Consider the following 15,035-nt stretch of genomic DNA (forward strand, 5'->3'; position numbering starts at 1 on the left):
AACTGGTATTATATTTTTTTTCTGATAACTTGTGAAAAAGATTTTACCTGATCCATTATAAATATTTCTATTAACATAAAGAAATCTAGTTGCTTCGTAACTGTAACAGCTATGCTAACATATATAGAAAAAAATTTAATTTAAGAGGACTGGGTACTCTGATCATACTGCTGTTGTGTATGAGTGAAATGGGTGAAAAAATTTTGCTTTTATTCTTCAACTTTTGAATCTATCAATTTACAATTTTTGCAGTATACATACAATATTTGCAGGTACATTTTGGTTTATAGACTATCCTTCCATCTCATATACTTGATTTTACAAAAATTCTTAAACCTGAAAATATTATTTAAATTTCAGTTAAACACACGGATATTTTAGGAACATTTTCCTCAGAAACTACTTGCAGGCTAAAATTTTACATACTCCTATTTCATATGGAAGCATGACCATTTTCACATGGTTATCAAAATTATTATGGATTTTACAGCCAGAAATGTATGAAAAAATATGAAAATTTTTAAATAATTTTTTTCAGGATCGAAAATATATTTTTTTTCTACTGACTGAATAATCATAATGTGATGAAAATGGCAGCAAATGTAGTCAAATGCATTGGAAATATACTTGAATTTTTAGGAACTTGTAGTGCAAAGGGTTTCTGAGAAAAATGTTCCTAAAATACCTATGTTTTTAACTTAAATTTAATGAATACCTTTCAGATTAAAAAATCTTTATAAAATCAAGTACAGTAAAACCCCTCGTATCCAGCACCCAAATAACCGGCAATACCAAAACAGCGGCACTTTTGGCTAGGTCAAAAAAAAAAAGAAAAAGCCATTCATGCAAAAGAGAAGAGTCTGACGAAGATAAGAGTGGTTTTTGTAGATCGCACATGCCGCATAGTGTGTTTACTCTTTACACAGTTCACACGTAAAAACATAGACAAAAAACCCGTTATGTCCCTGGAGTAGAGGATAGGATCAGTAACACGTCACTTGGACCTTGCAAACAATGTGCAGAGATGGTAGCTTTCAATTTAACACTTGAACTCGTCCATTTCGAATGGGTGATGGATGAGTCTAATTACAAAAGTGTGAAATTCTCTGTTCCTACAGCACACAAAACTTTCGTTCAAGTGATGGATAGTATCATGGCTATTACCGCTAAGCACTGCTGCTGTTGTACAATGGATTCCGTGAAAGAAAAAGCGAAATGTTCTTATGCATCGAGCGCTACTTTATAGTCTTTGTAGTTGCGACATTGGCTACACTATTCTTCACATCACATGACCGCCATTTAAAATTGTCATAAGGTTACGAAAACTTTTAGTATTTTTTATGCTAGTATGTGTTACAATAATTATGAATTGATGAATGTATATTACCATATTCAGTACTAAAAATAAACATTGTACATATTTCAAAACTTTACTTTTAATTATCTATATGAAAATTACTAAATTTCAACATAGAAAAAAATGTTTGTGCACTTCAGTGTGTCTTTACATAACCTATAAATGTATTTTCTAATTATCCGGCAAAATCAGTTATCCGACACTGGCTTTGTCCCACAGTTGTCAGATATGAGGAAATCTACTACATATGAGGTAGAAAGATACCGTAATCTAAAAACAAAATATTCTTGCAAATATTTTGTATATGCTGTAAAAATTGTAAACTGATAGATTCAGAAGTTGAAGAGTAATAGCAAAATTTCTTCATTCATACACAATAGCTATCCACTCAGATTATCCAGTCCCCTTATATTACTCACAATAGAATGTGGAAATACAACATTTCATTGAAACATACACCGATCTGTGTCAGTTTGGAAGTGAATGGTGCATATTCAAGAAACATGACAAATGGCAGTGCTTTAATTTTTTAAGGATGATTATTTATACGTACGCATCATCTAGATATTATGATATCTACTATGGCTACAATTTCGTACAGTTTCATTAAAATAAAATGTTTTGAAATCATGATCTCCCCTTGTGAAAAAAATGAAGTGAAATTTCACAGACTCAAATTGCGAAAGTAAGCAGCGAAAAGTTCACAAGAAAGTTCAGAAAATAACGTCTACAATAATATTCAGGGCTGATATATACTCATTTAATCCGTTGAACTTCGTTGTACACAGATCAACCTCAAGACAGATATGAGTTATATATATACACGGGGTGTGGTTGGTAATAACTTGTCTTAATTCTAAAAGTTTAAGGGTACAAATTCAAGGGTGTGTTACCCAGGCACTGTATACTATCTCTCATGTAAGAAGTTCTAAGCATGTCAAGTGCAAATAAAAATAGGGATTTTGATATTAATGTGTATAGAATACAGGGGTATATTTCTTTTTTTTTTTTTTTTTAGAATTGGTTTACCTGTCCTTGAGTTGATTCGTGTGTATGGAGTGAGAGATAGATGGATGGAGTGAACTCAATAGAGACTCAGCAGGGTTGCAAACGTGCCTAAAACATTAAATAAGGTTACGACTTGTAAGAAATAAATTGCAAAAAAATCTGTAAGCAAAACTTTTTTTTTAAATCATTGTAACAAAGCTTTATAAAATGATATGGAAAAAGCTGAAAGATTTTTTTCTTCTGAAATCAGTATTTTTTTTTGTCTTCTAAAATAAAGTTGTGTATAATATATATTGAAACAAAATATGTAAACAAACTTCCTACAAATCACTCTCAGTCTGCTATCGTCTGAAATACAGTTTTATCTCGAATGTAATATTGAAATCTATAGGCTATACAGGTTTTTAAGTAATTTGCATACCAGTATCTTCTGAAATACTGACTTAAATAAACATAATAAAACATATATGTATGTCAAGATTATAAAATGTAATTTTCTTTTGAAAAAATTAAATTAATGTAATAGAAAAATCTGAACTGTCAGATAAAATATGATTCTTTTTTAATATATCTAAAATCTAGTAATTAACTGTTTTATCATCAACTTCATTGTCTTCTAGAAATTAGTCTTGTTCAATACATTTCATATAAAAAATCCGTAAGCAAATAATTTTATAAATTTTCTTACTTGATAGTCTTAAGTATAATCTTGCGTAATATATATGTAATAGAGAAAACCTACAATTCACTGTCTTGAAGTTTTGTTTAAGTGGGACTTGTTCGTGAATGCATGTAAAACTCATTATAGATCTCCTAACATTTGAAAATGCAAAGCCACAAAAAAAGTTGCAGTCAAAATTTGATGTAATTTTTAAAGTGTTACAAAAATAAATAATTTAGAAATATTTTAAGGGTGATACATAACTTCTAGGTGGTTATTTATTATAGATTATGTCAAAACTATTTTTAATTTTGCTTACTGTACAGACGTGGACAAATTATTATACTAAAACGTTTTTCTTTGAAACATAATATAACTCGTCATATCAACTATCAGTATAATTCACAGAGTCTCTATTGTTGTAAATATGATTGTTTACACCTTCTGGTATATTTTTCCAATGGTTAAGTATATTTTTTCTGACTATGTTGGTACTAGGTACTGGTTTTTTAATTATATACTGCAGAAGATATTCTTCCATGGCCTGCAAGAAGACCGGACATGAACGAAATTGAAAATCTGTGATCTATACTGAAGAAGAAAGTGAACAAAAAGAGGCTTACAACAAAACATGGACTCATTTAAGCACTGTCTGATATCTGGCTAAATGATGCTGATATTCAAAGACAGTGTCAAACTTTGGTTTCCAGCATCCCTGACAAAATCAACGTGTTAATAAAGAATAAGGGAATGTTCACAAAATATTAGTAACCTCCAGACTCAAGTTTCTATCCATTACATCTGTGCAAAATACATTTTTGTTCATTATTTCTGCTGATAAGTACAGCTTTGTTGCACATATAATTAATTTAGTCTAATAATTTGTCCACGTCTGTATATTAAGCAAAGACGGGAGTGCCGCAGGGCTCCGTATTAGGACCACTACTTTTCTCTATCTACATTAATGACGTATCAAAGAACTTACAGTATTGCCGATATCACCTCTATGCCGACGACCTACAACTTCACATACATTCCAGACCCAATACGATCAATGAATCGATTGACAAGTTAAATTGTGACCTAGCCACTGTCTCCACTTGGGCGGCCAATTTCGGACTCGCACTTAACCCAAGTAAGACTCAAGCCATAATTATTGGACATAAGCGTGTAGTTAACTCCCTTAATAACAGTAATCTTTCAGTTGTTACCCTTAACAACACGCTAATCCCTTATTCATCTGTCGTAAAAAATCTTGGCTTCTTTTTTGATAATAATCTAAGTTGGAATTTTCAAGTTAAAGAAACGATAAAGAAAATCTGTTCCTCCTTTCACTCTTTGAGTCGCTTGAGAAACTTCTTGCCCCAGCAACTAAAACTTACCCTAGTACAAACCCTAGTAATGCCGCACTTCGATTATTGTGACGTTTTGTTAAGTGATCTAAGTTCTGAACTGTCAGTCAAGTTACAGCGAGCTCAGAATATGTGCATCAGATACGTGTGCAACATCCGACGATATGATCACATATCACCGTCCTTCGCAAGTCTCTCGTGGCTCCGACTTAAAGAATGCAGAACTTTACACTCTTTGTCTTTACTCTTTCGAATTCTGCACACCTCAACACCAAATTACCTTTCGTCTCGTTTCTCTTATCTATACTCTAACCACGACGTAAATACCAGATCACTTATCTGTGGCACGCTAAATATACCTCTTCATAGAACATCTTGTTATTCCTCATCTTTTACAATATCCACCTCGCGTCAATGGAATTCCTTGTCACAAAGTATTAGGGGCTGCAAGACAACAAACACCTTTAAGAACAGCTTAAAAGATAACCTTATTAGCATTTCACTCCAATCATACTGATTTAAAATATTACTGACTACACTGTTGCTTTTTTTCTTTAGACATCATCCTGATTGTGCTGCATTTTCAAAATTGTCTCATAATAATCTCTTTCTATTATCTAATATAATTTGAAATATATTAACATTCTATGTATTTTAGTTTAATTCTGCTACCCAGTTTATTTCAGTGTTTAATTAATAGTTCATAGTATTTTGTTGTTTAATTCGTAAATAACTCTTGTATACATGTAACTCTCATCTAAATCAAATTGTTGAATTCTTTGTAAGTTCATGCATATGTATATACACTTTTTGCTGGTTGTGTGGAAGAGAAGGCCTTATGGCCTTAACTCTGCCAGCTAAAATAAATCATTATTATTATTATTATTATTATTATTATTATTATTATTATTAATATTAATGCATGCATCTCAAAAAAAAATTAGGTACGGTATAAAAATCATCTTTCTTTTTTTTTCTTTTGGTAACTCTTAATAAGACAATTTTTAAAATGTACTCAGGTATTATCAGTGCTTTTTTCTGGAAAAAAGTTCACCGGAACTCTATCACTCGATCACATTATACAATAAAAACGTAGGTTTAAAAATATTAGGCCTACATACCTTATATTACAATAAGTTCCAAACGGAGCTCATCGATTTTAAGCATAACGGAAATTTTGCGAGTTCGAGCTTTAGTTTCAGGATCAATAACGGAAGATGGCAGCACTAGATTGCATGAGTTACTTTTGCAGCAACGATAATAATGAGAAAATGTAAACTCTTGGACTCGACAGTGGCAGCAATTTTAATTTTAAATTTCGCTTATAAAATATGTCTCGGAATTTGTAATGGCAAAAAGTTTACCGGAATGCGTTCCGGCTGAAAAAAGCGCTGGGTATTATAATAGTGTTTATGTTCAAACAATTTTTTTATTTGACTATATGAAAACACTAAATAAAATTTACATTTCTGTAAAAAAACACTTTACATTTGACAAATTTAAGAGAATTATTGTCACATAAAATGTAATAGTGAGTAAAGAAAAAAACTATGCACCTAAAAGTTATGTGCCACATCTTAAAATATTCCTAAATTATGCATTATAACGCCGTAAAAATTACATCAAATTACAGCTGCACATTTTTGTGTGTCAACAAATCTATAATTATTTTTATATGGATTCACCTATAGTGCCTTTAATAAATATAATGAAAAATCTCTCAATAAAGTTTTATAAAAATAATTGCCATTTTAGCCTTCTGAAATATAATTGTGTGTAATAAACATAATAAAAAAAATTGCAGCCAATTTTTTTAACCTTTCTCATTTAGTGTGTTCCAAAGTGTAGTTTGTGTATTAAGTGTAATGGAAACGCTTTTAAGCAAAATTTCATTTCTTAAATAAATATTTTTCAACAATACAATGCAAAAATTATTAGGCAGATTTGTATGAAAAATCATTCTCATTTTAGTTTACTGACATCAGACTATTCTAGAAAACGAAAAAAATTACACTACTAAGACAAGAAAATCTTCAGAAATATAGACACAATGGAAATTAAATAGTGTAGTTCAAGATATTACTGAAATATCTAACAGACAATCTAAGAACTGCTTTAATTTCTAATTAGAAGAAATATTACAAAAATTGCTGTTTATAATATTTATTATTTAAACTTTACATAATTATTAATTTTTAATGCTGAAAGAAATTGATATTAAAATGAATATTTTAAATTCAAGTTATATTAAGGTATTTTACACACTTGTTATAGTTGGTAGGCAAATTGCAGTAGATCTTGAGAGTCTAGTGTATGTACTTCTAAATTATGTTTAAAGTACTTCTATTAACATATTAACCAATATAAAACAGCACATTTTACCAAGCTATGAAACTGTCTATTTACTCAGATAGGTAGTGTATAAATTCACATATTTCGCGTAATATGATGGTGTGTAGATATTATCTTCAGAATAATTTTGATTGAGAGTGTCTTAAGGAGAAAGAAAGATTACAAATAATCCAACAACCAAAAGCAAAGCAATTTCTATGATAAACTACATAGAAAATCCCATCTCTACTAGTCATAGAACCACAATATATATATTTTATAGATACAAATCCATTACTTTTGCAAAGATGTCTATGGTACACTACATAGAAAATCCTATCTCTACTAGTCATATAAACCAAAGAACTAATATACAGTGAAATCTCTCATTTACGGACATCGAAGGGATGTAACAATCTGTCCGCATCTGGGAGGTGTCCTTTATTGGGAGGGAGGCTCCCCAATCTAACAGTAAATTTATAATATGTATTATGTATCCGTTCACGCTTTAAGTGAAATGTATTACTGTAGTTTAATTCTACGTACAGTATACAGTAAATTCTTTGCAACTTTGAACTGCAGTAGATAAAACTGGAAAAGAAAAATACAGTACCATGCCATGCAATTTTATTCTAGGTCTACAGTTATGCAGTACTGTAATTTACAGTTTTCAACTTAACCTTTACGTTCAGGTGCCATGTCTCTCGAAACAGAACAACTGATTGAAGTGAAGACAATTATCCTACCAACCCTATAATGTGTCGAATACAATTTCACGATCGCGGAAACCTTGGACCCATCAGACAGGTTAAATGTTATGACTTTGTTTATCCACCCACTTCCTGCTAACAAGGGGTAGCCAGCTGGGCTAGTGGTAGCCTACGAGACCCTTATTGTCTTCTTTCATGTTAAAGAATTTCTGTACAGTTCTCAAAACTGAATTTTCCATTTTTGTAACACATTAGATCTTGAAATCCAAGTTCTGTCAGCAGTCAGGAGGTAAAGCAAGCTTTAGGACTGTGAACCAGCTGTCCGTGTCCGTGTCTGAGAGTGTCCATAAACGAGAGTTAAATTTATCATTATTTCTGTATTATTTCAGTTGGGATATAAAAATCTGCCCGTATCTTGGGGGTGTCTGTAAGGAGAGGTTTCACTGTATAATCTGTTTGTAGAAATAAATACATTATTTTTGTAAAGATGTCTGTGATGTAGAAAAGGAATGATTGATAAGCTATCTAATAACATCACTAAATAAATCTTGGCCCTGAAAATAAACTAATGCACACTATAACTTTAGAAAACATATGCACAGAATGACAATATAATGAAAGTCATAGAATTTGAAGGTTAAAATAAACCATGTATGACTCCAATCCCATTAGGTCTCAAAAGATATAAACAGTGTGGTAATAAATCCAGGGTACAGAATACCACCAATAGGGACTGCGATGAGTAAGGTTCTGAAACTGATTAAAGTTTGAGGGTTCTTAATTAACTTCGTTTTTATGTAAAAGACAGATGTTAAGTATAATGAAACCATTTTGCTCAAGGTCCCAAGTCATGCATTTCTATATACAGAGTGAATTGTAAATAATTTCATTAATTTCAGTGGGTATTCTCTGAGATATTCCAAACAAAAAAGTTCACTACAATTTTGCTTTCTTTTGTTTCCTTTCCGAGATAAAAATTGTTTTATTTTTATTTTTTTTTTTAGTAGGTTATTTTATGACGCTTTACCAACAGCTTAGGTTATTTAGCGTCTGAATGAGATGAAGGTGATAATGCCGGTGAAATGAGTCCGGGGTCCAACACCGAAAGTTACCCAGCATTTGCTCATTTTGGGTTGAGGGAAAACCCCGAAAAAAAAACCTCAACCAGGTAACTTGCCCTGACTGGGAATCGAACCCGGGCCAACTGGTTTCGCGGCTAGACGCTCTAACCGTTACTCCACAGGTGTGGACAAAATTGTTTTATAGGCTATAAAACATTTCATAGCATGTTTTGGGAAAGACATTGATTTAATTCCCAATATTTACCTCTGATTGAGGTTTTGTCTGATATGGACATCTATTATCAGGCAGTACATCTCACTTGACGATATGCGTCAGAGAAAGAACAATTTTTTTGGTATCACTTTTGAGGTTCAGACTTGTTTTCGGACAGTTGACTAAACTACAAACATGCTCAGTCAATTTGTGACAGAAGTATATTATGATAATAAATTAATGAAAGAATTTTTAAATTTGGCCTTCAAATGTGCAGAAATTTGATCCAAACAAATGTAACACTAAAATTCCTTTGTGCGAGATCATGCATTTTTGCTTGGTTTCCGCACAAAACCAATCTGCGGTAAGTCTAAAATACCACATTCAGTATTCCCAACGTAACACACATAACAATTTCCCTCTTCTTACCGCTTAAGCGCGACATTAATTTTACTGCTTTAGGCTTTTAACATATTATTTTTAGAGACGTTCAATATAGTAATAATTATAAATTGGAAACTTACCACTGCAATTTCACCTAAATTGCACTGTTAATTATTGTTTTTAAATATTTGCAAAAATTAAGTAAGCTCTACAACTCCACTAAAGTTACTGCATTCGTGATGCAAGTAACATTAAGGAAGCCGTGAAAAAAATCAACAAATCAACTTGCCGATGTTATTACTGCAATATGTTATATAAATAATATTGTTAAAATATTAAAATTAAAAATAAATCATTACATAACCTTACCGTTTCTTTTAAGTTCGCATTTATAGACTGGGGGAAAACAAAAGACAGACTTATATCACGGGCCTGCTGGAGTAGCCTATAGTAAACACAGAAAACATTTTAAAGCAACAATGTTGAAGATAGATATTTTTGTTTTGCAAATTTGCCGTCATTGAACAGAAACCAAGATGGAGATTTCATTGCAACTAATTAGAAATTCCTCTTTCAGGTATGTAATAAACGATCTTCGCACAAAATAATGTACGATACACGAGCGGTATGTTTTCTTTCAATTCTCGGAAATTAAGAAAGCTCAACTACATTTCTCTTTTTCAAACTTTTCCTCGAACGTGAAAACTTCAACATACCGCTCTTGTAACGCATATTACTATTGCAGAACGAAAAGTTACGTTTGTTCAGATCAAATTTCTGCACATTTAAAGGATAAAACTAAAATTCTTTCAATCAGTTATCATAATACAGTGCTTTCTTAAATTGACTGGGCATATTGGGAATTACATCAACAGCTTTTCCAAAACACGTTATGAAATGTTTCATATGAAACAATTTTTATCTCGAAAAGAAAGCAAAAACGAGCAAAACTGTATTAAAATTTATTTTGTTCGAAAGATCTCAAAGAATAACCCTCTGAAATTAATGACATTACTTACGATTTATCCTTTATATATTCTGAGGTTTCTTAAATGTTGAAAGAGAAGATGTTTGAGATATTTTTATGATTACAAATATTTTACCACCTTACCATCTTAAATCCTTCTATGTCCTAGGCTGCACAAAATCTTCAAAGAAAATAATTTTAGCATCTTTGGTAACTGGTAAACTAAACATGTCTCTAATAATTAAAATAACAAAAACTAAAAATCTGTGAATATCTAAGTCAGTAGTTATGACGTCAAATTCTTTTCCACCTAGATGGATGTGTAAGTAATCCATAATCCAGCCAGTATGTGCTTTATTAACTCTTATACTCACTTGATGGTGTTCTTAGGCAGAATATTCATCCTCTCCAGTGCCCTCCGGAATCTGTGCTTTGGACCGAGCGTCATGAAGCCCTTATGTCCTTCCTTCTTTCCACCTCCCCCACCACCACCACAACCACCATTAGTCTCCTTGACAGGGGATGCATTAAGGGGTGTTCCAGTGTTGGCTGTGACACAGGGAGTCATTGGCGGGTTTGAAATTGTTGGCACCACTGATAACTGCATCGGGTCAAGTCTTGAACGAGGATCTGGCTGAAGTAACGGCAGCCCGGAGTCCTTTCGTACCCTGTTACGTGGGGAGTTCTCTGGCGTCTGAAGCATTTCTTTGAAAGCTGAAAACACAAAATTTTACACACTGTTCACGACAGAATTTGGTATAATATGAGCAATTACCAAAAACTTTACATTTTTTTGACAATAGAAGAAAAAGCACTGATTCAATATGAAAAACTTATCAGATTACCAGGAAACAATTGGCATTCATACAGTCCTCTCTGTAGATTGAAAACCCAAAAAAGTTTCATATCCATTGTTCAAGAATTAAAACAGAAAATCAATATCCCGAATTTAAAAGAAAACTTACAAATTAAACCAAACCCTTTAAATCTATTAAATATAGAATATAATCTAAATTTAACAGAAGAAATACTGAAATCAGAAGTAAACACTGAAATACTAAAACAATTGTCTTTATAGATAATTAATATTAGAAACCCTCCACAAAACTGGCTTCATTTATAAATCGACGGATCCTTGATCTCCAGAAAACAAGGTGCTGGTGCAGGTGTTATGTGCTGTCTCTTCTCACTTTATAGATCTCTTGGATATGGAACAACAAGTTTTGATGGAGAAATCGTTGCAATAAGTGAAAGTCTCGGGAATCTTCTATGCCACATCAATAAATTTAAGAATGCAGTTATATTGTCAGACTCCAAAGCAGCTATTCTATCAATAGTCTCTAGACACACACCTTCATCTCAAACAGCAGAAATAACTAAAATGCTCTCTCAATTAATATCACTCATAAAAGAATTGTATTCCAATGGATACCATCCCATTGTGGAATCCTGGGAAACGAGAATGCGGATGCTTTAGCAAAGAAGGGCAGCACTGCTACTTACAGACCTGTTACTAAATCTACGTATTACTCTGTGAAAAGATTTATTAAATCTACATACTTAGACTTCAACAAACAAAATTTGATAACACAATCCCAAGGGAAAAAATGGAACTCTCTGCAACATAATCCACAGTTAATTCCTGATTTACCACGAAAATCGTCTGTAGCTGCATTTAGATTGGCAACAGGCCATGATTGTTTGGCCAAACACCTGCATAGAATTGGAATATATCAGTCCCCTAACTGCCCATTGTGCAACTCAAACCAAGAAATGGATTCGGAGCACCTCAAAATCTGTGCTTCATTGGCTGGTCATGATAATATCTTTGAAAAATATTGGAGTGCAAGAGGTCAAATGACTTTATTGTCAAACGCCTGGCATTAGAAAACAACAACAACAACAACAATAGAAGAAAATAAAACTGAACTAAGAAGCCAACCTATACCGAACTAAAAAAAACTAACCCATACTTAAAGAAAAAAAAAAACAAATAAATAAATAAAATAATAATAATAATACCAAAGAAAAGGAACTAACTCGAACTAAAAAATAAACCAAACCAAATCAAAGTAAAAAAGAAACTAAACCAAACTGAAAAAATAAACCAAACTAAAAAAAGCTAAACTATAAAAAAAACTAAATCAAACCAAAACAGGTATTAAACCAAACTACAAAAGGAACGAAACCAAACTAAAAAAGAAACCGAATTCAATTAAAACAGAAGCAAAACCAATTAAACTGCAATTTCAGAGTACTAATCCAAGTTCCAAAAACGTCAGCCACTGTCATTACTACCTTCTTAAAATCAATTAATCCGGATTAATGATCTTCAGAACTAAAAATTCGGACCAGCAAATGAGCGAAAACGATAAAGCAGGCATCGCTTGAGGCAGATTTTATTTCCATAGTTTAAATAGCTTCTCTTCAGAAACCTTATAAATTGAATGATGTATCTGGGAATAATAGATGAAAGCTTAACTGTATCTTGGTTCTAAAAGCAAGTTTCGTGACCACTAGTTCAATCACCAACGATGATCAAGTCAAATAAATACAATAACAGAAGACGCAATGTAATGTCGGCAGCATTATAATACATTTAACGTTCCTTATTCAAAAGTAATTGCTACTCTGTGCTTACCAAGAAGGTTAGATTTAACAGTGATGCTGAGGTGGGTAGTGCCTCGGAGAATGTCCAGAGCTTTAGGATGACTCACGTGCTCAAAACTCTGACCGTTCACCTCTAGAATCTGATCGCCTCGTTTCAAACCCACGTCTTCTGCTTTTGACCTCTTGTCCACCTGCAGATTAAGAAGTTTATTACCAGTTCACATACGCAATTCATACTGCATCTAGGAAACAAACGTTTTAAACGGATAGCTTTCAACTGCTTGACGCTCATAGACTCAATATATACTCTGTTATTGGAATCTATAGCTTAATTTTATGTCTTAATTGAGTGGATAGTATCAAAACTTAGTCATTTAAATACCAAATTTGTCCAATACCGTATGCAACTCCACAAGGATAACAAATTATATTTTTATCATCACATAGAATAAGTATTGGTTAACGGTCTTACTAATAAACCGTGTATAGTTTTTATACGAGACTTATGCAGAGTTGAGACAGAAAATGTTATTAATAAACCATGCATAAGCGGTGGATGTATAAACAGGCTGTAACTATACAATGGGAATTGCTTTGCAGTAGTTATATACACGAAACCCCTTGTTCAAGCATTGTATATAGAGAAAAAATGGCCGCCCCTCTAACAGCTGTTCGTATCGACTGTAATTTTATGATGATGGATGCCTTGTAACCACAGAAGAACAAACCAAAGAGCACAGAATAATACAAGGATAACAAATTATATTTTTATCATCACATAGAATAAGTATTGGTTAACGGTCTTACTAATAAACCGTGTATAGTTTTTATACGAGACTTATGCAGCGTTGAGACAGAAAACGTTACTCATAAACCATGCATAAGCGGTGGATGTATAAACAGGCTGTAACTATACAATGGGAATTGCTTTGCAGTAGTTATATACACGAAACCCCTTGTTTAAGCGTTGTATATAGCGAAAAAATGGCCACCCCTCTAACAGCTGTTCGTATCGACTGTCATTTTATGATGATGGATGCCTTGTAACACACCAAAGAGCACAGAATAATTAGAATAATATTGCTGTAGCTTGTACTCTTTGACCAAAATATAGTGTGGTAATCGATTAGAGCCAGTTGTACTATCGATACTTAACACGGCACACTAAAGCACTCTATGCAATAGAGAATCTCAGATATTCTGTTACCTTTCGTAATGAAGTAATGACGAAACTATGACGTAGCTGTGTAACAGTTGTACTGTTATACACGACGTATGTAGTGATTATTAGTAAGGAATTTACACACGACGTATAAACGAGCTACTCATTGTATAAGTATAAGACAGTTAAACGTCTGTATATAGAGTTTTTATTAGTAAGACCGTTAATATTTAAATTTTTGAGAAATTAAAATGAAATAAGTAATTCTTTTTGTTACTTTCACAGTTTTGAGAAGTTGCTTTCAGTGCCATTCTATAACTCTTTGCAAATCAATTTTATAAGAAACAATTTCAATGATACAAAAATAATTTCTAAAAATTTCTTTCAGTGTTACAAATAAAAAAGTAGAAAATTTCTTTTACCTACAATCATCGTTAAGCTTTATAAATCACGGAACATTATTCTAAGTCACATTTTTATCAAACTCGGAAATTACTTCCACACACACTGTGTTATTTCACAATAAAACACAGTCCTGAGTGAAAAATTCTTTAACAATCTATCACAGACTGTAAGAGAATTACCTTTAAACACATTTTGTAAAATAATTTCCAAATGATTAAAAACAAAAGCTTAATATACTGTACATGAATGTATGTTCTGCAAGATTCCAACAACTGAATTTTTCTGAAAATTGTAATTTTAAATTTTTTATGAATGATTAAAAGATTTGAATAATTTCGAGGGAAAAATTGTTCCGGAGCCGGGTATCGAACCCGGGACCTTTGGTTTAACGTACCAACGCTCTACCACTGAGCTACTCGGGAACTCTAACCGACACCGATCCAATTTCGATTGAAAGATTTATTTGATTAAGGGAAGACTCCATTGAAAATCATGAAAATTTTTCCAAATTTTTTTAGCTATTTCACTTATTCAGAATTTATATTTTTCATACCCCAAATGGATTCAGCTCAATTCTGATTACAAATACTCGTATGTTTACACTTTTTAAATTAAGGCTGGAAGGGGGCGTGGAATTTAAAGAGCTGTCAAAATTGTTTTTCTTAAGAAAAATATTAATAAAATAAACTAGCAGCATTAAGAAAAATATTAATAAAATAAACTAGCAGCATTAAGAAAAATATTAATAAAATAAACTAGCAGCATTAAGAAAAATATTAATAAAATAAACTAGCAGCATTAAGAAAAATATTA

General features: G+C 32.2%; 1 protein-coding gene across 8 annotated transcripts in view; it reads right to left on the reverse strand.

Moving 5' to 3' along the window:
- The window catches only part of PDZ-GEF (PDZ domain-containing guanine nucleotide exchange factor), a 504,712-nt gene that overhangs the window by 89,617 nt on the left and 400,060 nt on the right, over nucleotides 1-15,035 (reverse strand). For 6 of the 8 annotated variants that reach the window (XR_011331894.1, XM_069824559.1, XM_069824560.1 and 3 more), the window contains 3 exons: nucleotides 12,687-12,846; nucleotides 10,420-10,759; nucleotides 2,387-2,473 (listed from right to left, as the gene is read on the reverse strand). Coding sequence is in view for 7 of the 8 variants with exons in the window: in XM_069824559.1 (XP_069680660.1) it covers nucleotides 2,387-2,473; nucleotides 10,420-10,759; nucleotides 12,687-12,846 (587 nt within the window). In the remaining variant the exon portion in view is untranslated. The remainder of the gene's footprint in view (nucleotides 1-2,386; nucleotides 2,474-10,419; nucleotides 10,760-12,686; nucleotides 12,847-15,035) is intronic. The other 2 variants (XM_069824562.1, XM_069824563.1) reach the window with 1 other exon arrangement.

This window comes from Periplaneta americana, chromosome 4 (genome assembly GCF_040183065.1).
Source record: "Periplaneta americana isolate PAMFEO1 chromosome 4, P.americana_PAMFEO1_priV1, whole genome shotgun sequence".
NCBI lineage: Eukaryota > Metazoa > Arthropoda > Insecta > Blattodea > Blattidae > Periplaneta > Periplaneta americana.